At 37.2% G+C, this 25,324-nt stretch overlaps 1 protein-coding gene and 2 long non-coding RNA genes across 5 annotated transcripts in view; 2 read left to right on the forward strand and 1 right to left on the reverse strand.

Moving 5' to 3' along the window:
- Nucleotides 1-25,324, forward strand: part of PREX2 (phosphatidylinositol-3,4,5-trisphosphate dependent Rac exchange factor 2) — a 270,079-nt gene that overhangs the window by 229,081 nt on the left and 15,674 nt on the right. For all 3 annotated transcript variants that reach the window (XM_079101557.1, XM_079101558.1, XM_079101559.1), the window contains 2 exons: nucleotides 6,634-6,700; nucleotides 6,945-7,135. In XM_079101557.1, coding sequence (XP_078957683.1) covers nucleotides 6,634-6,700; nucleotides 6,945-7,135 — 258 coding nt within the window. The remainder of the gene's footprint in view (nucleotides 1-6,633; nucleotides 6,701-6,944; nucleotides 7,136-25,324) is intronic.
- On the reverse strand, nucleotides 595-4,515 carry LOC306641320. The gene is made up of 2 exons (XR_013758132.1): nucleotides 4,381-4,515; nucleotides 595-1,546 (listed from the first exon to the last, which is right to left on the reverse strand). It is a non-coding gene; the product is annotated as an uncharacterized lncRNA (long non-coding RNA).
- Nucleotides 1,429-4,690, forward strand: LOC306641489. Its single transcript, XR_013758170.1, has 2 exons — nucleotides 1,429-1,564; nucleotides 4,399-4,690. It is a non-coding gene; the product is annotated as an uncharacterized lncRNA (long non-coding RNA).

Below are 25,324 nucleotides of genomic sequence, written 5' to 3' on the forward strand. Positions count from 1 at the left end.
ATGAGAATACCCCAAATTAATTTCATCCTTAGTCCAAATTCTTACTTTAACAAATAATAGAATTTAAACATCAGTTAGTTGGCTTTGTATATTGCATGGGAATGTTGAAGTGGCTATCACTCCTAATTATCTTCTGGACTTTATCAGTGCATTGTTAATTAATAGTTGTTACTGTGACTTCCATATTCATGGATTAACAATTGTTAATAATTTTTAATTTGTTTTCCAATATCATGGATTAACAAATATTAACCATGGGCATAAATGTGGATGTCAACATATTCAAATTTGAATCTGTAGTAAGCCTTTATCTTTTAAGAATATTTTTAGTGGTTCAGTTATGTCATTTGCAGTTATGCTATGTAGCAGTTAAGATGTAATTCTTTCTAAATAAATTTTTATGTGATGCAGGCTACATTTCCAACCTATAAAATTATTTATCTAACTTATTTTCTCTTCATCAAATATGGGCTTTTTCTTTAAAGATTTTGCCCCATTGAGTGTTTAAAGATATTTGTCAGGTCTCTTGTGAGTATAGCAGAATCAGATCAACATGCTTTCAACTGCTCTTAACTGTCTAAATCAGTGACAACTTTTTGTTTTGTTTTGTTTTTAAAGAAATATCTTTTTTCAGAAAGAAGAAAGAGTGTGCCCAGCAATGGTGGCAGATTTCTATAGCAGTACTCTCCTTAGGTGGCACTAATTATCCATGGGCTGCTTTTTTGTTTTTCTCCCCAGATGATTCAAAATTTAGAAGACCTGCAGTTTCTACAATTAATGCAATAAACTCTTTAAATGACAGTCTTTTTTCCTTTAACCTAAAAATTTTTTTTTTCTCTTTTAGACCTAAACTTCTACTTATGCACTTATGGAATTATCTAGATTTCAAATATCTAACTTTATTTTCATTTTTCAACATCTTTTGTAAAACATTCAGGTGACCTCAGGAGAAAGCAGGAGGTTTTGTTTTATATTCCTAACTATATCTAAAAATCCTCCTAGACTGATTTCCCACTGTGTGCACTTGAAAGATGGTGATTATAACCTATTGAATGAGTCCTACTAGTCAGAGGTCTGAGTGTACTAATTTAATCTTTTATACTATAATATATGTATGTTAGACAGTTTCAAACTCCATTTTTAAAATGAGGAAAATCAGACCCCAGGAACCCAAATAACTTCCCTGTTATTTGTTGTTATGTTGTTCTTTCTACCAGTGATGCTCGAGGAAAGGCATGAAGAGTGTCTGTCTAGTCAGGGCACTTCTGAGGGTTCCACATTTGAGGCCCACCTCTGTTCCAAGTGTTTGGTTATCCTAGATTTTAAAAAATATACATATGAATACAGAAGTTAAAATCACAGCTGAACTCAAATACAATTTCTTATCTCTGTGGTCTGTGAATTGAAATGCAAGAGATGAGTTATAGGCTGTGCTCAGGCTGCTAGCCTTCTGAGCTCTGGAGAAGGACGGAACAAGCCAGGACAGCTTCTGCAGGATGATGGGATATCAGTGTTCTCTTACACTAAGTGGAAATCCATAGCTAGCCTCAGCATTTGACATGAAGTCCACTTTATCTGATATAAGGATGGAAACCCCCGCTTTTTTACTGAGTCCATGTGCGTGGTAGGTTTTTTTCCCATCCTTTCACCTTTAGTCTGTGGATGTCTTTTTCTATGAGATGAGTCTCTTGCAGGCAGCATATTGTTGGGTCTTTCTTTTTAATCCATTCTGCCAATCTATGTCTTTTGATTGAGGAGTTTAGGCCATTAACATTCAGGGTTATTATTGAGAAATGATTTGTATTCCCAGTCATTTGGCTTATTTTTGGTTTTTAAGTCGGCTTGGTTTCTTCTTTGAGTTATTTTTCTCTAAGGTAGTTCCTCCCTTTGCTGACCTCCATTGTTGTTTTTCATTTCCTCCTCATGGAATATTTTGTTGAGAACATTCTGTAGGGCAGGATTTCTATTTGTAAATTCTTTAACTTTTGTTTATCATGGAAGGATTTTATTTCATCTTCAAATCTGAAGGTTAGTTTTGCTGGGGCAACCATGTTCTTTCAGAGCTTGAAATATGTTGTTCCAGGCCCTTCTAGCTTTTAGAGTCTGGGTTAAGAAGTCGGCTGCTATCCGTATTGGTCTCCCCCTATATGTAATCTGATGCTTTTCTCTCGCGGCCTTCAAAATCCTATCTTTATTTTGAATGTTAGGCATTTTCATTATAATGTGCCTTGGTGTGGATCTGTTGCGATTCTGTGCCTTTGGTGTTCTGTAAGCCTCTTGTATTTGATTTTCCAGTTCATCCTTCAGGTTTGGGAAATTTTCTGATATTATTTCATTGAATAGGTTGTTCATTCCTTTGGTTTGTATCTCTGTGCCTTCCTCAATCCCAATAATTCTTAAATTTGGCCTTTTCATGATGTCCCATAGTTCTTGGAGATTCTGTTCATGATTTCTTACCATCTTCTCTGTTTGGGCCACTTTATATTCAAGATTAACTATTTTGTCTTCATTGTCTGAAGTTCTGTCTTCCAAGTGGTCTACTCTGTTGGTGATGCTTTCCATGGAGTTTTTTATTTGGTTTATTGTCTCCTTCATTTCAAGGATTTCCATTTGGTTTTTTTTGAGAATCTCTATCTCTTTGTTGAAATGATCTTTTGCTTCCTGCAGGTGCTCTTTCAGCTTATTGGTATTATCATTCATTGCCTGCATTTGCTCTCTTATCTCATCCTTTGCTTCGCGAATCATCTTAATCATGTATAATCTGAAGTCCTTTTCTGACATTTCTTGTAACATACTGTCATTGGAGTCTATTAACTATAGAATCTAGATTTGTTTGGATCATTTTCTTCCCTTGTTTTTTCATGTTGTTCATGTATCTTCCCCTCTAGCAGTGCAGATCTGCAGATTTTGAGACAATAGCCAGGCCCCATAGGACCCCTGGCTGGACTGATTGAGCCCCATCTCCAGGATTCCTCAGCCCACTGACCACTAGCAGAATCATCTTAATCATGTATAATCTAGCAGTGCAGTGCAGATTTCCCCCTATAGGCTTATAGTGGCCCTATAGGTTTCCAAAACCCTTTCTTTAAGGGGAGATCAATATTAGCAGTGCCCAAATCAGACACTATGCAGTCCTAGACCAAATAGCCCCTATGAGGACAATAACAAAATTGTCATAATAAACAAAATGAGTTCAAATATTATCTTTGGTAAAACAAACAGGTTTGCAGTAAGGTCTGCAGTTTCTAATGGAGGACATAGAGGATGCAGAGGGATGTAGAATATGGCTGTTAATGGGATAAGAAAAGAATATACAGAAGTTCTAGAAAATAGAAAGAGTGAGAGTGTAATCAAAAGAAATCGGATGTTAGCATGCAAAAAAGGGAGAAAGAGACTCTGAGGGAACAGGTAAACAAAAGGAAAAGAAAGCAAGAAAGTAAAGAAATAAAAACAAAAATTTTTTTAAAAAGGAGAAAAAAGAAAATCTATTGTATAACAGTCATATACTAATGAAACCTCCCAGTGTTCAGTAGCCTGATGCATGAGAGGTACCTGACAATGAGCTTCAAGCCTCCAGCAGGTGTCTCAGAATGGGATTTGCCCCACCCGAAAATTGGAGCTATGGCTTCCAGGATTATCCAAGATGGCCGCTCTGGCTTCGAAATGTGTTGGCAAATGGGGAGCTGCAGCTCAGGGGTGGATGTGGTCAGCTGGAGGTCCTGGAGAAGGGATGCAGTTGGTCTGGCAGGGGTCCTGGGGGTCCAGTGTGTTTGGTGTAGTTGTGGGATCCTGGAGGCCAGGTGCAATCAGTCGGTCTGGGTTCCCGGGGATAGGGCTCAGTCAGTTGGTCTGGGGGTCCTGGCGGCAGGGAGCAGTCAGTTGATGTGAGGGCCCCAGAGGCAGGGAGTGGTCAGTCGGGCTGAGGGATCCTGGAGATGGGGCTCAGTCAGTCCGGCCAGGGGTCCTATGAGGCCTGGCTGTTGTCTAAAAATCTGCAGATCTGCACTGATAGAGGGGAAGATGCATGAACAACATGAAAAAACAAGGGAAGAAATGATACAAACAAGTCTAGATTCTATAGTAATAGAATCCAATGACAGTATGTTAGAAGAAATGTCAGAAAAGGACTTCAGATTATACATGATTAAGATGATTCGCGGCAGCCACGTGTAATCAAACCTGCAGGTACTGTGACAGTGAACTTCCAGGTGACATCAGGCAGCTGGTGCTCCACTGGCGGTCTGCGGTCAGTCTGCTGGCAGTTGTCCGATGATGGGGAGGTGAACCTCGAGCGTTGGATGATGGATAGGGGTAACGTAGGCGATGGACAGGTGAGAGGCAGGCAAATGGCAGATGATAAACGCCTGACAGTGAGCTAGCCTCAGCATTTGAAACCAGGACTTAAAATACTTGTCCACATCTGAGTGAAGGATGAAGTCATCTGCCTCCTACTGTTTTGGGACTACCATTACTCTGATGATCAGGGCTTAAGGTGGCAGAAGGAAACCAACAGGGAACTAAGAACTAAACCAGACCCTCACTGGTTAGTGATGTGGCTGTTAATAATCTGGATGTCAACACAATGTAATACTCAAACTACTGAGGCAAAGATGTTCCAGGTATGTGATTCTGGGCACAAAATGGCCACAGAAACCATTCTCAGGAGAAGGATGATAATAGAGACTGTATTTTTTTTTAAAAGGCTAAATAAAAAAACTGTTTTAAAAAAACTAAATAAAAATAAATGAAAAAAATTCTTATTTCAAGAGAACTTACAGACTGTAATTCCAAAGCTCTCGGGGAAACCTGACACTAAGAAAGACAGCCAAAAAACTGACTATGGAAAATAAATATATCCTAAAAGAATTTGATAAATGGAAACAGCCAGGCAGAGTATATTATGGATGCTTAAAATATAAACAAAGTAACGTTATACATAAAGAAAGGCAGAAAGTACTAATACAAAAAAGTCAATTAATTATCTTGATACTAGCAATTCTAATTGGAGTAAGATAAAATCTTAGAGTTGTTTTAATTTGCATTTCCCTAATTACTAGAGATGTTGAACACTTTTTCATATATTTATTAATCATCTATATCTTCTTTAAAGTGTCTGTCCAGTTCCTTCACCCATTTATTGATTGGGTTTTTTGTATTTTTGTATAAAGTTTTGTAAGTTCTTTATAAATTTTGGAGATTAGTGCTCTATCTGATGTGCGTGTGGAGAAGATTTTCTCCCACTCTGTAGGCTTTCTTTTCACATTAATGATTGTATTTTTTGCTGAGAAAAAGCTTTTTAGTTTGAATCTATCCCATTTATTGATTCTTTCTTTGATTTCTTGTGCTTTGGGAGTCTTGTTGAGGAAGTCTGCTCCTAAGCCAACATGATGAAGATTCAGGCCTACTTTTACCAAGAACATAAACAATAATAGATGTTGGCGTGGATGTGGGGGGAAAAGGCACACTTTTACATTGGTGGTGGAGTTGAAAATTGGTGCAGCCACTCTGGAAAGGAGTGTGGAGATTCCTCAGAAAACTTGGAATGAACCCAAGTTATCCCACTTCTCAGTTCATACCCAAACAACTTAAAATCAGCATAGTGCTGTAACACAGCCACTTCAATGTTTATAGCAGCTCAATTCAAAATAGCTAGATTGTGGAACCAACCTAGATGCCCTTCAACAGATGAATGGATAAAGAAACTGGCAGATATACAAAATGGAATATTATTCAGCCATAAAGAAGAATAATATTATGGCATTTGCACATAAATGGATGGAATTGGAGAATATCATGCTAAGTGAAATAAGCCAATCCCCAAAATCCAAAGACTGAATGTTTTCCCTGATAAGTGGATGATGATACATAATGGGGGTGGGGGAGAGGGGGGTAAGAGAAGAATGGAGGAACTTTAGATTATGTAGAGGGAAATGAGAGGGAGGAGGGGGCAGGAGTATGAAAGATGGTGGAATGAGACACCATTACCCTATGTACATGTATGATTACACGAACGGTGTGAATCTACATCTTGCACAGCCATAGAACAAAAAGTTGTACCCCATTTGTGTACAATGAATCAAAATGCAGTCTGTAAAAATAAAAAAAAAAATTTAAAAAAAATGCTTAACTTCCAATCTAAAGATAGCTTGCTGGTCAAAATATCAGCTTAATATTCTGTTTAAAATTAGTTTTTGTATTAGTTTCATACTGTGACATTTTCACAGTAAGTATTCTCCAATAGTCACAATGTATGCTTTCAATCTTCATAATAATTTTATTGTAAATATTAAAAAGTACTCACTCTGTGTTAGACACTGTTCTAAGCATTTTTTCCACATTAACTCCTTTACTCTTCTTGGCAGTTACGAAGTAGAGGCTAACGCTATTCCCAAACTACCAATGAGGAAAATGAGCAGACAATTATCTGAGGCCACACAATATATAATAGAACTGATGGTAGATTTAATTGCCCCCACCTCAAGAGATAAATGTGGACTTTTGTGCAACCCCATTCATCAGTGGTTCAATGCTTTATTCTTTTAAAAAAAAGAAGTCAATGAAAGTTGAACATCTTCATGCATTTTAAGTTTTTTCTACCAGTCAACGATAATTTCTATTTTTGGATTCTGACAGGGCGTTCATTCTGGACAAGTCAAATTCACCACCAAACTCCACATCCAAAGCTGCCTATGTAGATAAGGTAAGAGTATATAATTATATTTTTCAATGCTTTGTTATTCCTAAAGCTTCCTTACTTAGCTTTTTTCCTGTTCTTGAGCAATGAGTAATTGCAACATTTGTAGACTCCAGCTCTGTTACCTCTGTAACAAACTAATTTTAGTTTAGTCTATACTTTAAAAGCTGTAACAACTGTGAGTTGCGTCCCATCTAAAAGGGTTTCTACTAAACATGTTGAATTTTATGTTCATCACTTTTTTCTGCAGCTAATGAGGCCTCTCAATGCTTTGGATGAACTTTATCGACTGGTAGCCTCATTTATCAGATCAAAACGTACAGCTGCTTGTGCAAACACAGCCTGCAGCGCCTCTGGAGTTGGACTGCTGTCGGTTTCCTCTGAGCTGTGCGACAGGCTGGGAGCTTGCCACATCATCATGTGCAGCAGCGGAGTGCATCGGTACGTGAGCTTCCTCGCCTTGCTTGCATTTGTTAGTCCCCATCTTCAGTGGTGGTTCTTGTCTACAGATGGGCTGCATGAAATCAAAACTGGAAGCATCAAAAGGATGCAGATGCATTTGGAATAAGATTTTGGATGTTTTCTGGTTTTAGTACTTATATTTTTAGTGAATACAAATTTAGTCCTACAAATGAATGCAAGCCTACATTTATACCATGGTGACCCAGAATCTTATCCTTCTTGCATTTGTATGAACCATATTTGTATTTTTGGTACAAAAATGTGCTTCCTTATTCACTGTAGGGATTTGCTTAGAAGGAGCTAAACTCAACGAGCTCAGTAATACTCTTTTCTCAGTAGCTTGATAGGCATTCCACTGTTCAGTGCTTCCCATCCTTATAGCACAGGTGCTATGAGCTCCATGCTACCCTGGGGTTGCTGCTACCTTCCTCCATTGAATAAAATCATAAATGGTCTAGGAGCTCACCCATTATGCTCTTCTTGAGAATACAAGGTGAAATCTTTGACAGGTTCTATTCAGGTGGTTTGTTTTAGGCAACTGTGCTGTCTGGGGCAGCCAAGGCAGGTATGTGAATTCATGTGGCTTCATCAGACTCAGACTTGTGATGTGAGTGGGCACCCCCAAGTCAAGTCCCTCTTCATAATCCTCTTTCATACTCATGATGATATGAACCCTTATAGGTGGAAAGCAGGGGCAGAATTTTAGTCCTTATCTTAATCTGTGTAGGGAGCAAATCTTCTCTCCCAACACTTAGTTCATAGTAGTGGGCCACTTAGGTTTTGAAGATGGTGTTTACTTATTTATTCAAATCTACTTGGTACTTAATCCATGCAAAAGTTTGCAGATGGTGCTTCACAGCCTGCTGTGTAACATCATAAAGTGGGGCATCCATCTTGGAGACATAAGGCGTGAAGAACAGAATCAAAAAGCTAACAAAAACATTAATAATAAGATCAAAAACAACACAGTGAAGAAAATGACACACAAAAAAACAGACTATAAGAAAAATATAAGTGGCCTAGAAAAGTTACAGCTGAAGAATGAATTTATAGGGGCAATATATCTCTGAGATGGTGAGATCTGGAAACTTTCCGTGGAGACGGTGATGTTTGAATGGGGGTTTGATGGATTGGGTTGTAGAGGTAGAAAGGGCTGAGGGGCCATTCAAGGCAGCAGCCTCTCTCTGTGAAATTCCATTTTGACGTGGTGTGGCCTGGCACTAGCTTTGAAGCCCCACACAGCACTCTCTGGCTTAAGAAACGTACCAGGACTATTTCTCTGAAAGGAACATTACATTCTTGTAGTTGACAAAATACATGGAATTTTCCCTTTGTTTTGATTGCTGTGTACCTTGTGCACTATTGTAAGCTTACTAAGAGCTTAATTGAAAATCTTATCTCCGACTGAATGGATCAAATATTATTTTATATCCTTTTAGTAGCAGAGACTCGATCTCACCTCTGATAAACTCATGTTCATTCAGTCTGTTTCTCATTCATTCATTATGCATTCAAATAATCAGTGGCCACAGAGCATGAAATAGGTGCCAAAGCTGATCTAGTTGCTGGCGTTCTTGCACTGAAAAAGTGAAGTCCTTACTTTCGGATAGTGTGCATTGCATTGGGATAAAATAGATGAGGAACATGATTATGGCAGGTGGAATAAATACACAAGCACAGAAGTCAGAGGAGCAAAAAGGTTACACAAAGGGAAGGAGAGGTATACCTTCTAATCGGAGTGGGAGGATTCATTATGTGAAATAAAAAAGTGAGTCCTGCTCATGTCTCGGAGAAAGAATTTTCCTGCCATCGGGAGCAGCATTCCCAACACCAAGGGGGAGCCTGCCTTCTGTATTCAGAGAATGGCAAGCAGTCCACAGTGGCATCACCTGGGCTGTGTTGCTACCTCACCCTACTTTACAGTAATAGTTAGACTTAGATGCACCTGGTCAATTAAGAAGACACTTTCCACTTTAACCTCTGTAGATATACTCTTACCTCTGCGTTAAGTTATGAAAAGTTAATATAATTAAATCTCCCATTTAATGCCGGAGAACATGACCATGTGCAAATTACTCTTATAGATGTTCCATGACAGTTTTAGAGTTCAATAGGTGTTATATAAGAGAAACATGTCAGTGTTTCCCCAATATTTTCTATTGCTATGTTCCTTGATTGGCATGCTAGAATTTTAAGTAACATTAATTTTTAAAATAATTTGACTTTCTCCATTCCTATAATTCAAAATAAATCGAGCTTTAGTTAGTTCACTTCAGAAGATATTAAGACTTAAGCCCCAATGCACCATAAAAGATGCTGAACTTAAAGTTAAACCTATTTGAAAATCCTTTATTTTTCTATTTTGTAGAATAAATGAAACTTTAACATAATCTTTAATATTTCAGTGAAGGCTTTCCTAAGATTTTTTTTCAGAAGATAAAACCTGTGCTAATTTATACTGGAATCCAAAATCCCACAGAAGACTGTTCTAAATAACCCTTTAGAAATTCTAATACAGACAGCAAGGAAAGAACCAAGCAGCTCCCCACCTGCTTGGGGTTTACCCTCAGGTTCCAACAGAGGGGAGAAATTCACAGGGTTAATCAGAACAAACATCGCACAGGTTGTCTTTATCATTTACTTTTTAAAATTAAGATGAGAAATAGTACAAAGTACGGTATTCACATTAGGCTATCAACTTTCTGCCTTTTCTGACTTTATTGGGCAAACACAGAGGACCAAAAATATTTTGCTAAGTATTGAATTATATTGCATATGTTCGATATTAAAAGAAAGAATGTGGATTTCAGAATGAAAAGGCAGACTTAATTAGCTTTAACGTGTAGATATTTTGATGCCAGCTTGAATCAGAAGCCAGAGCTGCATACAATAATGAATATAAGATTAGTAGGAATCGAATTCAGGATGAATTATTAAAATCTCTTCATAGCACTAAGTCTGGCTTTGTTTTTCTTTATGTTATGGTTTGGATCTGAAATGTGCCCCAAAGGCTCATGTGTTGAGCTTGGTCCCCAGTGCAACAGTGTTCACAAGTGGGGCCTTTGGGGAGTGATTGGCGCATAAGGACTCTGACCGCATCAGTGGATTAATCCACTGATAGCTGAATGGACTATTGAGAGGTGGTGGAAAATGTGGGGGTGGGGCATGTCCAGTAACAGTATTTCTTCTCTTCTGCCCCTCCTGCTCTTTCTCCTCTCTCTTCTCTCTCCTCTCTCTGCTTCCTAACTGCTATGAGCTGTGCAGCTTTTCTCCACCACACCCTTCTACCCAATGTTCTGCATCATCTCAGGCCAAAACAATGGGGCCAGCTGACCGTGGACTGAAGTCTGAGCCAAAATAAATGTTTTCTCCTCTCAGTTGCTCTGAGAGCAACTCTGTCAAGCAATACCCATTTGGACATTGTTTTAGTAGTATGTATAGCATCTTAGACTGTTGGAGCCACTATTACAAAATACCCCAGACTGGGTAGTGTTAAAGAATAGAGTTTCTTTCTTACAGTTCTGGAGGCTTGCATTTCAGGATCAAGGCCACCCACAGGTTCAGTATCTGTTGAGGGCACCTGTCTCTGCTTCCAAGATGCCACTTTGTTGTTGTTGTTGTTGTTATTGTTGTTTTTAATTGATTGATTGATTGATTGATTTATAGACTCTGTACACAAATAGGGTACAACTTTTCATTTCCATGGTTGTACACGATGTAGATTCACACCACTCATGCAGTCATACGTGTACACAAAGCAATGATACCCCCACCCCCTGCCCCCCTCTCATTTCCCTCTACATAATCTAAAGTTCCTCCATTCTTCTCCTACCTCCACATCCCACCCCCATTATGTATCATCATCTGCTTATCAGGGAAAACATTTAGCCTTTGGTTTCTTGGGATTGGCTTATTTCACTTAGCATGATATTTGCTAGTTCCACCCATTTACCTGCAAATGCCATAATTTTATTCTTCTTCATGACTGAATAATTTTCCATTGTGTATATATCCCACATTTTCTTTATCCATGTATCTGTTGAAGGGCATCTAGGTTGGTTCCACAATCTCGCAATTATAAATTGAGCTGCTATAAACATGGATGTAGCTGTGTTACTATAGTATGCTGATTTTAAGTCCTTTGTGTATAAAATGAGAATTGGGATAACTGTGTCAAAAGGTGGGTCCATTCCACGTTTCCTGAGGAACAAGATGGAACTTTGAATGTTGTATCTTTACATGGCAAGAGGAATAGAAGGAAAAGGGGAGGGAGGCAACTTGCATTTCTTTTGTTTTGTTCTTTGAGTTTTTGTCATTTTATACCAGGGATTAAACCCAAGGGTGCTTTACTTTACCACTGAGCTACTTCCCCAGGCCTTTTTTTATTTTTTATTTTGAGGCAGGGTCTTGCTTAGTTGCTTAGGGAGTAACTAATTTGAGGCAGGCCTTGGACTTAATCCCTAATGCAATGGTGTGCAGAAGTGGGGCTTAATAAGAGGCGATTAATCATTACCTCTCTGATAACCCATGTCATTATCATGGGAGTGGATGGGTTATCACAACTGTGTGTTGCTAAAATAGTGAATTAGGACCTCTCTTGCTCATCTGCCACTCATCATGTGATGATGCAGCAAGAAGGCCCCCACTTTACACTTAGAAATGCAGGCCTCTCAACCTCAGAGTTCTCAGCTTCAACTATAAGAATGAAATCTGTTCTTTATAAATGACCCAGTCTTAAGTATTCTTTACAGTGGCACAAAAGGAACTAAGCCTTTCCTCTTATCTATCTGATAACCTGATATTTCAACCAGTGGATATACCAAACACTAAACACTGTGTTCTATGATTTATCTTCTTTCCCCATTGCACACAATACCTGCAGCAAGACAACTTTCTAAATGTTGATATTTAAGTGCCGGTTTATTTTCTTAGTACAAGAAACAAAAATATCCTCCAGTCAGAATTTAAAATTAAAGAATTTAAAGCTCTTTGGTTAATATATTGTTGTTTAGGCTCTCAAGAAGATTGTCCTTTTATACAATATAACTAGCGGGGTAGCTAGCTGTGGAGTACTCTCACACCTTACCTGGTCTTCAGAGGGTATTAGAATCCATTTGTGTATTGTTTCATTGCTAGAAGTGAAATTATATTTCCATAGTGTTTTAATTTGTATTTCTTTATCCATAAATGAAAGCACTTGATACTTTTTGACTTTTCCTTCCTACAAAGACTTATGCTGTTCATATTGTGTATATTCCTGCTTTATTGACAAAGTTATTTTTTTGCCAAATTGAACCTTGTTAAGGCATTGAATCAAATCAGCTCTGTGACTTTTCAAGTTCTTTTCTGTACCCATGCCAGTTATTTGTTGCGCGCAATCAAAAAGCTTGCTACAGGGGATTTCTAAATTTCCCTTTTCTTTCTTACTGTAGCATCCTTCCGTTCAATGCAGTATTTTAATTTGTTTTGATTCTTTATTCCCACCCTGCTTAAATAGCCAACTGTTTTTTTCTTTAACCAGTTTATATCAGCATACTGCAAATGTTACCCAACTCAAAGCCTGTGTCTTACTGAGTAGAGAAACAAAGACATCATTTTTATTGTACACATTGGTTTCTGCTTCCTTAGCCAGAGGGATCAAGTGAATAGAAAGTTCCAAAGAAAACCCTCAAAGAATAAAGGATATGTAAAAGAAATTTCTAGTGAGGGCAAGAAATCTCGGATCTTAGTTTTTCTTTCTAAGGACTCATTCCAGAGAATTTTTGTTCTCATATTCCTCTCTCTATTTTTAATGATGGATTGTCAGTGGTGTGTGAGCCTTGGTATGGCCCTATTGCAGGTGGGTGATTTGAGTGCAGGTCTCATGATGCCAACTAGCCTGTGGTCTTTGAACCCAAACGTTGGAGATCTGTATACATGAATTACCTTTTTCTTCATGTTTCTTGGGAGGTTGAATCTCTCCCAGGAAGCAAAGCTCTGCATTTTAACTAAATATACCTTGAGTTCCATCATCTGAAGGGAGGTGGTTAGTGACATCATCAGGAGGACCTCAATGTCTTTGTGACTCATCAACACCCAGCTCCCATTACATGAAACTCTCCTGTGGGTACAGTGCCACACAGGCATGAGGAGACGTGGCATGCAACAGTGGTCATTGTCAGGCTAGCTACTGCTTGCACAATCCAGTTGCTTTCTTTAATACACTGCAGAAGTTAGCTTTAACATATATAAAATTTTAAGAATTGAATTAAAAGGATGTATTTCCAAAATGCACTTATCGGTTGGTAATTTGGAAATTAAGCACCATAGGGTGGTTGAATTCCCTGGGTCATCCTCCCTGCCCTTTGCCCACTAGCAGAAGCTTGTGTTACTCATCATTTAACCATAGTGCAGGACCCAAAGTATTATTGTGAGCATTTGTTAAAGAGTTGAAAGCCAGGAGATAAAATACAAAAACAACTAAAAAGGAATTTGTACTACCGGTGTGGTTCATGGAGTAGTTTTCATTTCAAATGAAGATCAATATGAACTTTTTGTTCATATAAGCTTATATAAGAATCTTATTCAGGCAATACCAATTAATAGTTTTAAAAATCACTTTGAACTTCTAAAGGATTCTTTCTTAGTAATATTTTATTCTGTCATTACCATGACATCAAAGGACAAATTGACAAATAGGCCCAGATTAGGTAATGAAGTCTTGTAAGAGCATTCAAGGTAACCTGACTTAGGTAATCAGAGTCCCAACAGGGCGAAACAGGGAAGCTGCATCTTTTCCACTGTGTGCAGATAGGTTAAGAGGAGTGGGTTAGATTCTATATGTGGGACAGAAAATAATAAATTACTTCCACAAGCAAATGAAGGTTTCAAATGTATCCATTTATTTTTTGGTGCAAAAATGTTTGAAGGGATCTAGTAACAAGATTAGAGGAGACGATGGAATTTTAAATCACTAGAAAGATGACTAACTAGAACCGAAGAAACACTTCTGCTAGCACATGATTCAAGAATATTGTACATTCTCAGTAAGAAGTAGTTCTAAAATTATGTTCCAATTTTTAGAAGGAAAAAAATAATATACTGCAGTAATGGGGCTCTGAAAGACAAAGAGATCCAACTTATGATAGATAAGTAGCAATGTCTTCTGTAAGTGTCCATCTTAGGCTCATGACTTCCCTTCATTAGAAGTAAATCCAGAATTCTATGTTTTACTGAATTTTAAAGTTGGCAAATAAATACTAAATTTATGCTTATTAAGACAACTAAAGAGGTATTTTTTTGGTTGGAATAATAGGGAGAAATCAAACATTTCAAACATGGTGGCTCTTCTTTCTTTTACTGTTCTATTATCTTTTATAAAAGTTTTTTACCCTAAAAAGCTGGTCACATTTTTCAGGGATATCATTGTCTGATTGTCATCTAGTATCTTTGCTTGATTGATATGAATCTTGATAGATTAATACAGTAAATTATTTTGAAATTTTTATTGTGTTCTTAAGGGTACTATGAACAAAAGTTAATTAAGCAATATTTCTGAGAGTGACGTATTATTGCAGGTCTCTAATTCTGACATCTGTGAATCTTGTGATGCTGACCAAACAGGCCTCACTTTCGGTACATATCAAACAAGAGTTTATATGTGATTACTTTCCAACATTAAAATAAGAAAAGTCTAGGTAATCATGATTTGTTAAGCACATAGTGTAACTAACTAATATAATTAAGCATATCTCTATAACTAACGTTATTGGTTATATTTCACCTATATTTACCAAACCAAATTTTACTCCTTGAGCTTATTAATGAAATTTAAGTATTTATATTACTGAATTTGTATTTAGCTATGTAACAGTGATAAATGCATAATCTAGTTTTAAAACTATTAACAAGGGCATGGTTCTTCAATATTTATTTTAAATAAACCAAAGTTATTGTTTTTCCTAGCTGTGCAAAATTATGTTAAAAGCAAAATAAAATTCCAGTCACTTTTCTGGGTTATATTCCGAAGGGATTCAAGGTTAGTGCATCTGTAACCACTCTGATGAATGACATAAAGGTTCTTCATCTTCTGTCTGTTGGAGGACAGAGTATAGGTATCTCACAAGTACAAATGTACATAGAGAATATTGATATTCACTGGAGAGCCTCTTCCTGTCCTCTATGCCCTGATGGGGAGATGCCTCAGAATAAAACATGGGAAGGATCAGCTAGAAATGTATGGAAACATAAACCTCTGTTCCATGTCTTGGATAAATAGCTCAGAGAGAAAACAATTACACAGTGTTGAAGAACTAGGGGGACAGATGAACATCGTGTACCAGACACCTCTTTTAAATATTGATGTCATCAAAGAACCTGTGAGAAGTGAGCATAGAAGTCAGATGGCAGATGGGAGAACACAGACCCAGAAAGGTGGTATCAGGCAACTTTAGTTAGCTGGGAAGGATACCTACCCAAGCTGTTCAGTTAAATCCCAAAAAGTAAAATAGAAATAAGAGTAATAAAGGCAAAATGAAATAAGTTGTTGAAAGAAACAAGGCTGAAGAATCTAAAATGTAGGGAAGCAGATTCTAACCTTAACTGTCTGATATGCATACACATCCTCAGCATAGCAAATACCTCATCTAGGGCCTAAAAACTTCTCCATTACCCAAAAGGTCAGTGGTCACCTCTCTGCTAACCTTTACACAGAAGTGAAGTCAAAGAAAACACACCTTAGTGTGCTTTGATAGAAAGGCACGGGGGCTGTGGAATTGTTTATGCCTGGCAGTTGGTTTTTAAGCCTAGGTTTGAAGATATACGTGGAGAACTTCCAGCGAATGTATTGAAAGTTGTAATAGAAAGTCCCATTATCTTTAATGAGAATTTCATGGCTAATTCCCTGTGCAGTGCTGAAAATGTGCCCCTTAAACTCGATTGCTTTTTTGCCTTAAGATAGATGGAGTGAGTGGAGTATTCAATTTAGCTCTGCTTCTGTCACCAGGATCTCACTCCAGCTGTTACCCATCACTTCTGCATTCTGTTCTGTTGTTTTCCACTGGGCCTTTCTCTGCCTTCCATCTCTCTCTCTGGTTTTTTGTTTTGTTTTTTTCTTTTTAAATACCCGTTAACCCCTTGCCTTTCTACTCTCAAGACTATAAAACATAGGAACACAGTACAGCCGTGGGAAGATTTCATCACTACTGTCTGTTTGACAAGAGCCAAAGAATTCATATATCTGGATAGCAACAGTTATCCAGATATCCAGGGATTGTTTCTATAAATTATACCGAAAATTTGCCTGAGTGATTACTGGGTTTTGGATTACAGCTATTGTTGTACCGTCATTCAAATTGTCTTAAAGGGAGAGAGTAAATATTTAATGTTCTATTGTGAGCATGTGTAAGATACGATAATTTGTTGATGAAACAAATAGTCTGCTCTCTTTTTTCACACACACACACACAAAGTGCTTCAGGATAGGGCTTCTCAGTTACTGGGGAACAAGAACATAAGTGCTGGGTTTTTGAAATCCCTGTTGACTTGTGGCAATTTTCTCAAGCTTTTCATATGTCACCAAGGCATTGCTAAGGGTGAATAAGATGGGAGAGATCAATAGGTCAGCAGCTGGCCTTTCCATATTAATTTTGTGGGGTTCTGCCTGTGGAGAAAGAAAGTAGGCATTTGGGGATTGATGAGTGCTTAACATACTGCATTAGACCTCAGGTGTACATTTCTGTTCAGTGCAAGGTAATAAAAGGGAGCAGGGAAAAATATAACCATGCACCATGGAAGTATTGGTTTCTTCAGTTGGGTGCTTCATCCTAGTTGTCAATAGACATTTCACAACAGTACTCTGTGCTCTGTAGTTAAAAATAATTAGAAGTTAGAATAAATGTGATCATTGCAGGAATGAACACGTTTGCACAGAACAGTGCATTTTATGTAGAAAAATGCAAATCTTTAGTGGAAAAAGAACACATGCTCCTTTCCATTTATTTTTATTACTTGATCGCTTTACAATCGATATATTTACTTAGCATGCTTCAAAATACTTACTTAGCATGCTGCAAATCTAGTTCCTTTTTAATCATGAACACATTTTAGAACAACGAGGCCCTCATCCCTAGTGCAGTAATTTGAGCTGCTGGATTTGACTCTGCCAAAACAATGCATTTAAAATACAAATGCCGGGATCAAGATTGTGATTGTTGAATTATGGATGCAGGGAGCTGGGATTCTCTAAATGTATTTGTCTACGTGATGCGAATTTGGCATCCTGCAAAGAGCCCTGGATTTGGAATCAAAGAAGGGTTTTTGAATCCTGTCATTTACTCCGTGTTTAAACAAGGAAGTGAGTGCCTCACCTGGTCTCTCAGAGACATATAGGTGAAATGGGAATAATGATTTCTTTTGCACAAAGATGGTGTGAGCATTCAGTGAGCAGAGTGCATTATATGTGGATGCATCTCACAGGATCTAGCATTGGTGAGTACTCTGGTTGTTCAATCTAAATCTGTGCTTTCAGCAGTCAATCCATCTTGTCATTGAAGAGTTGAAAATATGAAACACATCTAACTTTATTTTTTATTTTTGAGATCCTTGGGATCGAACTTGAAGCCTGGCACATTCCAGACAAGCACTCTGTCACTGAGCTGCATTCCCCAGCCCACAAAAGCATCTTCTTAAAATGACTACATCATATCTACTAAAACAGAGGAAACCCAGTAAGAACCATTACAAAATCACTCTATGGGGTCACCATAGGATGAAAAGGAGGAATGTGAAAAATACAAAGAGTTTACTCTCTGATTCATAGGAAATAGAATCCACAAAACCCCAGGCCCTATTACAGTTGCATTTAGAATCCTCCTTTGATAACTCATAGACAGTCATCAAAGAACAGCAGAACAGCTCCCACTGAATTCAAGGTTAAGATGTTTACTTTCCTAGAGTGAAAAACCAAGAGCATGGGTTAAAGACAAATATTTAGGACTTGAAAAGAGTCAGGTGTTTTAGCAATTGTTTATTCTTATTTTTCAGGAGTGTACATGTAATATCATTGGCACATATTAGGTAGGAATTCATGTGACTTTTCAGTAAGGATATGTTGAATGTTTAATGGGTCTCAAGAAGTATACTAGGGTATAGAAGGGCTATGAGTAATATAGAGATTAGTCTAACCTGTTGTTGTTTGGGGTATTAATGAAAATCACATTTGTTGAGAATATACTGCATGCCATATACCCTGTGCTAAGTATTGAACATGAGTTATTTCATGTGATCCTAAAAACAGCACTCTGAGGTATATACTATTATTAAACTCAACATGTGGAAGAGAAAACATCATTTAAGAACTTCAGTAACTTGCTCAAGGTCATGTAACTCTTAGCAAACCTGAAATCCTACTCAGGAGGTTTCCTCAGTGTCCATGTTCTTAATCCCTACACCATTCAGACAAGTATGTAGTATGATTGGAGATATGGTATGTGACTTAAACTAAGGCATGTGAATGAGGTCATGTAAATGAGGGAGCACCACTTGAGAGTTTGAGATGGCAGAGAACTGTAAACATTATAGTTGAAGCATGGGTAGAAACCAGGAAAACCAGCTACCGTATTGTGAAGACCTTATATTCATGAACCTTATAGTTCAAATGTTTGTATTTTCATGTGCACTTTAAAAGATCACCTTGGCTCTAGAGGAAGACCAGTGGGAAGAGGCCAGATGAGGGATTGTTCCAGCAGAAGCAAGAGATGGTATTAACAGTGCAACTAAAGAGATTTGAGGGATTGTAAGAATAGGAAATTAGTAAGTCTCAAATGTGCTGCAGTAGATCCATTTACACACAGGACTGCGCAAATACATTAATCTCTTGTAATGGATGAGTTTAATTCAGTAATTTGGGGATTTATGAAATTCCTGACCCAAGATGTGAAAGATAACAGGTTATCAAAAATGCTTGACAAAGATTTTTTGGAAAGCAATCATTTTAATCCTGACCACACCCATTGGGAATGTTTTGTAAAAATAGAAAGGCTAAGGTCCTTTAAAATTCCTGTACAATGCACCTTTAATAAATTAAATAATTTCTGTATCTCATTTCTCTTTTTTTCCTTAGGGTCAGTGAATCTTTAACATACAGATGCTTTCTTTAGAGCTGAACAAGAAATAAAATGGGACCCCAGGAAAAACTATATATTTTGAAACTGAGCAGAATCATTGACATTTTCCCAACAGGTAGAAATGTATGTTTGGCTTAAAAAATCATTGAAACTAATCTGCCTTAGACTTCCCAGGACAGAAGTTCAGATGACGCCCTGGAATGCATAAAATCAGTTGGCATTCCCTTGCATCTGTCAGGAGAAGCATCTGTGTTTCAAAGAGTGGTGTGAAAAGCAGCAGGAGCTGCTGACATGCAGCTCCTTGCACCTTCGTCATCCTCCTGGTGTTGAAATAGGTAGACATCATGCCTCTCCCAAATTCGAATGCTGCTCAGGTCGCATCAGCTTAGTAAAGTATCATAGAGAACCACAGTTGATTAGATTCCTAATAAACTTGTTCACAATAGTCGCTTGAACAAAGATAATGACCTGGCTTTTAATGAAAGGAGAAATACAGAAGAATCTCAGAGTAGGGGACATAATTTCATGTTCCAAAGTCTGAATCTGTAAGATTCTAAATATAAAACTCTAGCTATATAAAGGCACAATTCATGGGAAGGATATTATCAAAATGATGGGTTTTTCAGGCTGTCCTTCTATATAGCCTCTCGCAGGGTGTGCCCTAAGGGAATTTTCTCCCTCTTGTTTCTGGCACTAAAAGGTGGCACCTTCGTTTTAAAGGGCAGTGGAAATGGGGCCACACATGTAAAAGTTCAGAGCTAAAAATCAAAATCCGATTGTGAGTAATGGGTGGAATCCTACATCAAGGCAAACCTCGCTGATTTCCAATGTGTCAACAAATGTTTACTTATATTACCAAGTACACAATCGAATTAACCTGTGAATTGGTACAAGGGAGCTAATATGAGTTTCTTGATTAACCAGTTTGTCTCGATTGTTAGGGGCCATTTGTGTCTAGTGTGTTTCCATAGTCAGAACTACTGTTCAGCACATGGTCCCTTAAACTTAGAAAACCCTGACACATGCCTTTTAGAATTTGAGTATATGTTTATCAAATACCATATTTTTCTTTTATTATTAATTAATTTTGGTACTGGGGATTGAACCTGGGGCCCCCAAATGCCCTGTTTTCTAACAATATATTAGTCTGCTAATAATAAATAGCATGCCAAAAAGATCACATTGGTGCAAGGAATTCAGTTACATCATTAATGCTTAAAATAGTTAAAAATTGCTGTGCAGGCAGTTTTTGAATTATCAATATAAATGTGTAAGTTCAGCGATTGCAGGGGACTTTTTTAGGGGATAGTTTTTAGTGGCAACTGAGTATATAACATTTTTTGAAAGGAACAACAGAAATTTTCAAAATAATGTTCAGTCCCACTGTAGTTTTCTAAATGTGGGGAAATCATAAAGTACTTTTTTATTAAAGTTTGCATTTTCTGCTTTTGGTTACTTTAGAAAGTTTTTTTTTTTTTTCACCTCAACATCTGCATAATATCAGTTTATGACAAATTGAGCTACAAATTTAGATATTATCACTCCAGTTTTTCATGTGTTTAATGTGTTTTATTTAATGAATCAGATTATAACAAGAATCTGAATAACCCTCCTCCACTAATAATAAAACTCTTTGAGATTGCCCCCAAGAGATAGCAGTTTGATGATTAGCTACCAAGCAAAGCATCACAGGTCCTGCAAATAAATCCATTGGAGGGAAACAAAATGCAAAGCCACTACCATCACATTGTTCTGGTTCCTGTCAGGTTTTTTTTTTTTTTTTTTTTTTTAAATAGACCTTTATTTTACTCATTTATTTATATGCCATGCAGAGAATTGACCCCAGTGCCTCACACATGCTAGGCAAGGGCTCTACCACCGAGCCACAACCCCAGCTCCTCCTGTCAGTTTTTTGTGAATTCTGCATCACCCTTGTGGCCTAAAAGAGGTACTACATTTCACCCTGTGGAAGATTGGTGTCCTTGTTTAGTACAATTAGGATTGACATTACACGAGTTAGTAGACCTCTGGAAGTCTCAGAATATAGTCAGAATTATCATGATATTTTTGTATGGGATTATGGTAAGTTACAAATACGGAGAAGGTTCTTTTCGAGAATTTTTAATATAAAAATGTCATTAATCTTCTTAAAGGGGAGGATTAACATGTATAAAAAGTTGCTTCGAGTGATATGAAGTCTTACAAGGTGAACTAAATATGGTATAGTCGATATGCTATGTTTAATAAATGGATAAAGCACAATATTTTGTTTGTAAACCAATTTAAGAAACTATGATTTGTCTCTAGTGAGGCTTAGTTGAGGAGAGACGAGAGTGGCAGAGTGTGCCTCGATCATTTTGTACCCCAACATCTGGTGAACAGGAGACTATTTCGCATGCTTTTCCTAACCCTTAGCTCTGCAGTTGGGCATATAAAGTTGAGACCTGATGTCTGACATCTGTTGAGACAAACTCATGAACAAAAAAATCATAAAGAATTCTATCAGTTCTATCAGCAAATACCAGATTATGGTCAGGTGAACTCTAACTGAACCTCAATTTATGGAAAAGATGTTAGTGGAAGTTTGTCAGTAGCTTTATGAAATCGTCATAACCCTATCATAATTCACTCCAAGGTTTCCTTAATGAACACCTCTATAGAGAGGTTAAATAGTTAAAATATGATGAGGTTTGTGAAACTGGAATTTACAAAAAGCTCCTGTTCCTCAGATTTTCAAAATAATATGTTGCCGATAATGAGGAGACTCATGCGAAAACATACAGTATGAATTTATCAGCAAAGAAAGAAAGAAATGGACTTACCATGGGCAGTACTGAGTGACTACACAGAGCACTTCAGATCTTCCTTACAGACTTTATAAAGACAGTGCACCTGCTTTCCTCGTCTCACAGATGAGGAATGGAGACTGAAAGAGTAGAATTAACTGGCCAGGATCCCACAAGATTGTCCCAACGTCCCCATGCCTCTGAATGTGAGACCCTTTCTGCCAACTGCCATTCTATATTTGGGAAGATGTTCCAAGATATTTTGAAAGTCATGAAAGACAAATAAAATTGGACAAACATTCAGATTGGAGTGAGTTTTCTGTAATGGTACCAAGACATTGACCACAAGACAGAAAGAAGTTGTGGGTTGGGTGGAGTATGCCTGGTATAGCAAGGAGTTGGGGTAGGATCAGGATGTAGAGCTTTGATTTTACAAATATTGCCATTAGAAAGAAATTGAAAATGTCTGGAATTAGGTATTGATATGATATTAAGACTGGGTACTTTAGCAAATTAGTTAGCAAATTTGCTTAACAAATTGTATTTTAATATCATATAATGTAAATGTTGAAATTCTTTCCACGTCAACCAAAGAAATAAATAAGAAGCCAACTTATTCCTAAATTCTGACCCCCAAGGCCTGCATGTTTGGGCCCAGGCTGTTTCCTTAACCTCATTGTCTTCATCTTTGTGTGTGCATTTATATAGAGAGAGCATCTTGCTTTCTTGTGAGCAGACCAAACAGGTATTAACTTCAGGTCCTTTCCATTTATTCCTCCTGAAATAATTTTCCCCAAAACAGCACCTCCTTCTGCCATCCCACCTTCTCTTAGTGCCATTTCACTTTATAGTCTGCTATAAATTTTTTTTCTAGACAACTTATCTCCATCTGATACTATCTGTTTGCTTCTTCTTTTTTTTTTTGTTTTTTTTGTTTTTTTTGTTTTGTTTTTTTCCTTCCTAAAGTTTGATTACTGAAAGGAATGGTACTTGACTTTGCTTATTGTTATACCCCAGACTTGCTGGAATGATGGAGACTTGAGATCTTAAACTAAGTGCCCTCTTTAAGAAGAAGAATAGAAAGTCACCAAACAAAATGGAAATGAAAATTATTATTTACTCAGAATGCCAGGAAAAAAAAACAAATTGTAAAGTTTAAAGATAAGCATTATAAAAATAAGCAAAATCCAGAAAAATAATTTTATTACTTTATTGCCTAACCTGCTGCTATTCTTTTTCCTCCCACAATCTTTAGTAACATTGTCTTCAATTGACTCTTCAAATCATAAGTTTAGTCATATAACATTCTGTTAAGAGAATCGAAAATTTTTCTATATTTTTACTAGCATGGCTGATGAAATTTAAATTACTGAGAGTTTAGAAAGCCTTTCAACGTCAAAATACATTATTGCAAATGTCTTGTAAATTTTTAAATTATTGTGAAATACAAAAAAAGGAAAAACCTGTATAAAGTTCTTTAGCATATGAGCCATAGTGTTTGAAAGATTATTCCACAGAGTAGCTTCTGGCTTTATGCATTTCCAACCTGTTTCTTCTCTACCACACCCATACTTCCCAGTCCTGGGGACCCCAGGACATAGTCATATTTCATCACAACCTCTGACCTTAAACTTCTCTTCCAAATGGGATGACTGTGCAGTGAGCTGTAGGAATGTTCTGGAAGCCATTCCTATACCAGGACACAATAACCTAACTATAAACAGAAGTCACTGTGAATCACATAAATAAGCCCTAATAAACCTATCCTCAGTGCATCTATAACTCAACTTCTCTTAGCTCAGTTCCAGAAATAACTGCCAGCCATTTAAACACTAAACATCAGGACAGAAGGAAGATAGAATGTGAAGAAGACAGCAATTACAACCTTGCAGTTAAATCATTTTGGTTTTGCAAATTTTACAAAAGCATGTGACTCCTGAGTGTATTTCAAGGTTCCTGCAAGAACCTTGAAAAAAGATGTGTGCGTGTAAGGGGCCATGGAAACCAAGCATGTTTAGTTTTGCTGTATATTCACTTCTACCAGCACCTAATGGTACTTGTAGGTACAAACTAGACCCCAAGGGGGAAGAAAATACACACACAAATGTATTTGTTAACACCAATTCTGTGGAAGAAACACAAAGAAGTACTTTCCTACTCACTTAATAAATACATAATATAACAAAGTACTTCTTCGTGTTTCTTCCACAGAATTGCTGAATCAAAGTGTCTTAAATTTAATTGGACCCATTAACTATATAGGTACATCTGTCATATTAAACTATGCTAACTATGAGTGATTTGGGATCTCAATACAAAATATGTCAGGAAGATATATTAATGAGAAGCACAGATATATTAACTCTTTCCCTGTTCGTTCTATGGGGAAATCAACAATTTCTGTATGATTTTACCACTTCATCAAGTGCACTTCCCCACAAGTACAGGGCAGTACTTGGAATGTCTTATTATGGACATAATGGTAAGACGTTTTTTAGTGAATGTATTTGTCTTTTTAGGACGAATAAATGCTAGCCTGTGACATTTATTCTTATTTTTTGCAACATCTCGGGAAGGAGTTGTCCAAAAGAATTTAATGACATAGCAGCTAGAGGGAGCTGAAAATTTTGAAGGCCCACATTTTCCAGATGGTATAAAAATATAACTTTACTTGAATTTTAATTCAACTGTCTAATGTGAAACTAGGGATGATAATAGAAAGGAGATTGGTTGTTCAGGCAAGAAAGCTCATATTGAATGGGATCTGCTTAGAGTTCCTGGCCTTCAGAATGTTCCTTTCACGCTCTTGCCCAAGGTTACCAGATCATTTCTCCAGTGATCAAAAGAACCTATAAAATCAAATGATGCCTTATAAAACCAGACTCTGAGTATACATTTATGTACCTTTGAAAAACCATGTGCCATTTTGTGGACCTAGAGGCTTTTAGAGAATGCCACAATCAAAACATGTCTTGAAAATGCTAAGTTTTTTTTCTGGTAGGCATTCAGATTGATATAGTTGAAAGAAGATAAAAAGCTATGGGGCAAATAATGATCTATTGACAGCAAAGTTGTGTATTACTGCTAGGCTTTCGTTCATGTGCTTAATTTAAGGTGATGGGATTTTCGTGATGCTCTGAGTGGAAATAACTAGGCCTCCATTGGATCCAGCAACCCTGAATCAAATACAGGAAATATTTCCAACATTTACATGGTTGTCGCTTTCACGGTTTGTTACTGTTTAAAAACTTCAAGTCAATCTTGGAACCTAACTGAAT

The sequence above is a fragment of the Sciurus vulgaris genome, assembly GCF_902686455.1.
Source record: "Sciurus vulgaris genome assembly, chromosome: 1".
NCBI classification, from domain to species: Eukaryota; Metazoa; Chordata; class Mammalia; order Rodentia; family Sciuridae; genus Sciurus; species Sciurus vulgaris.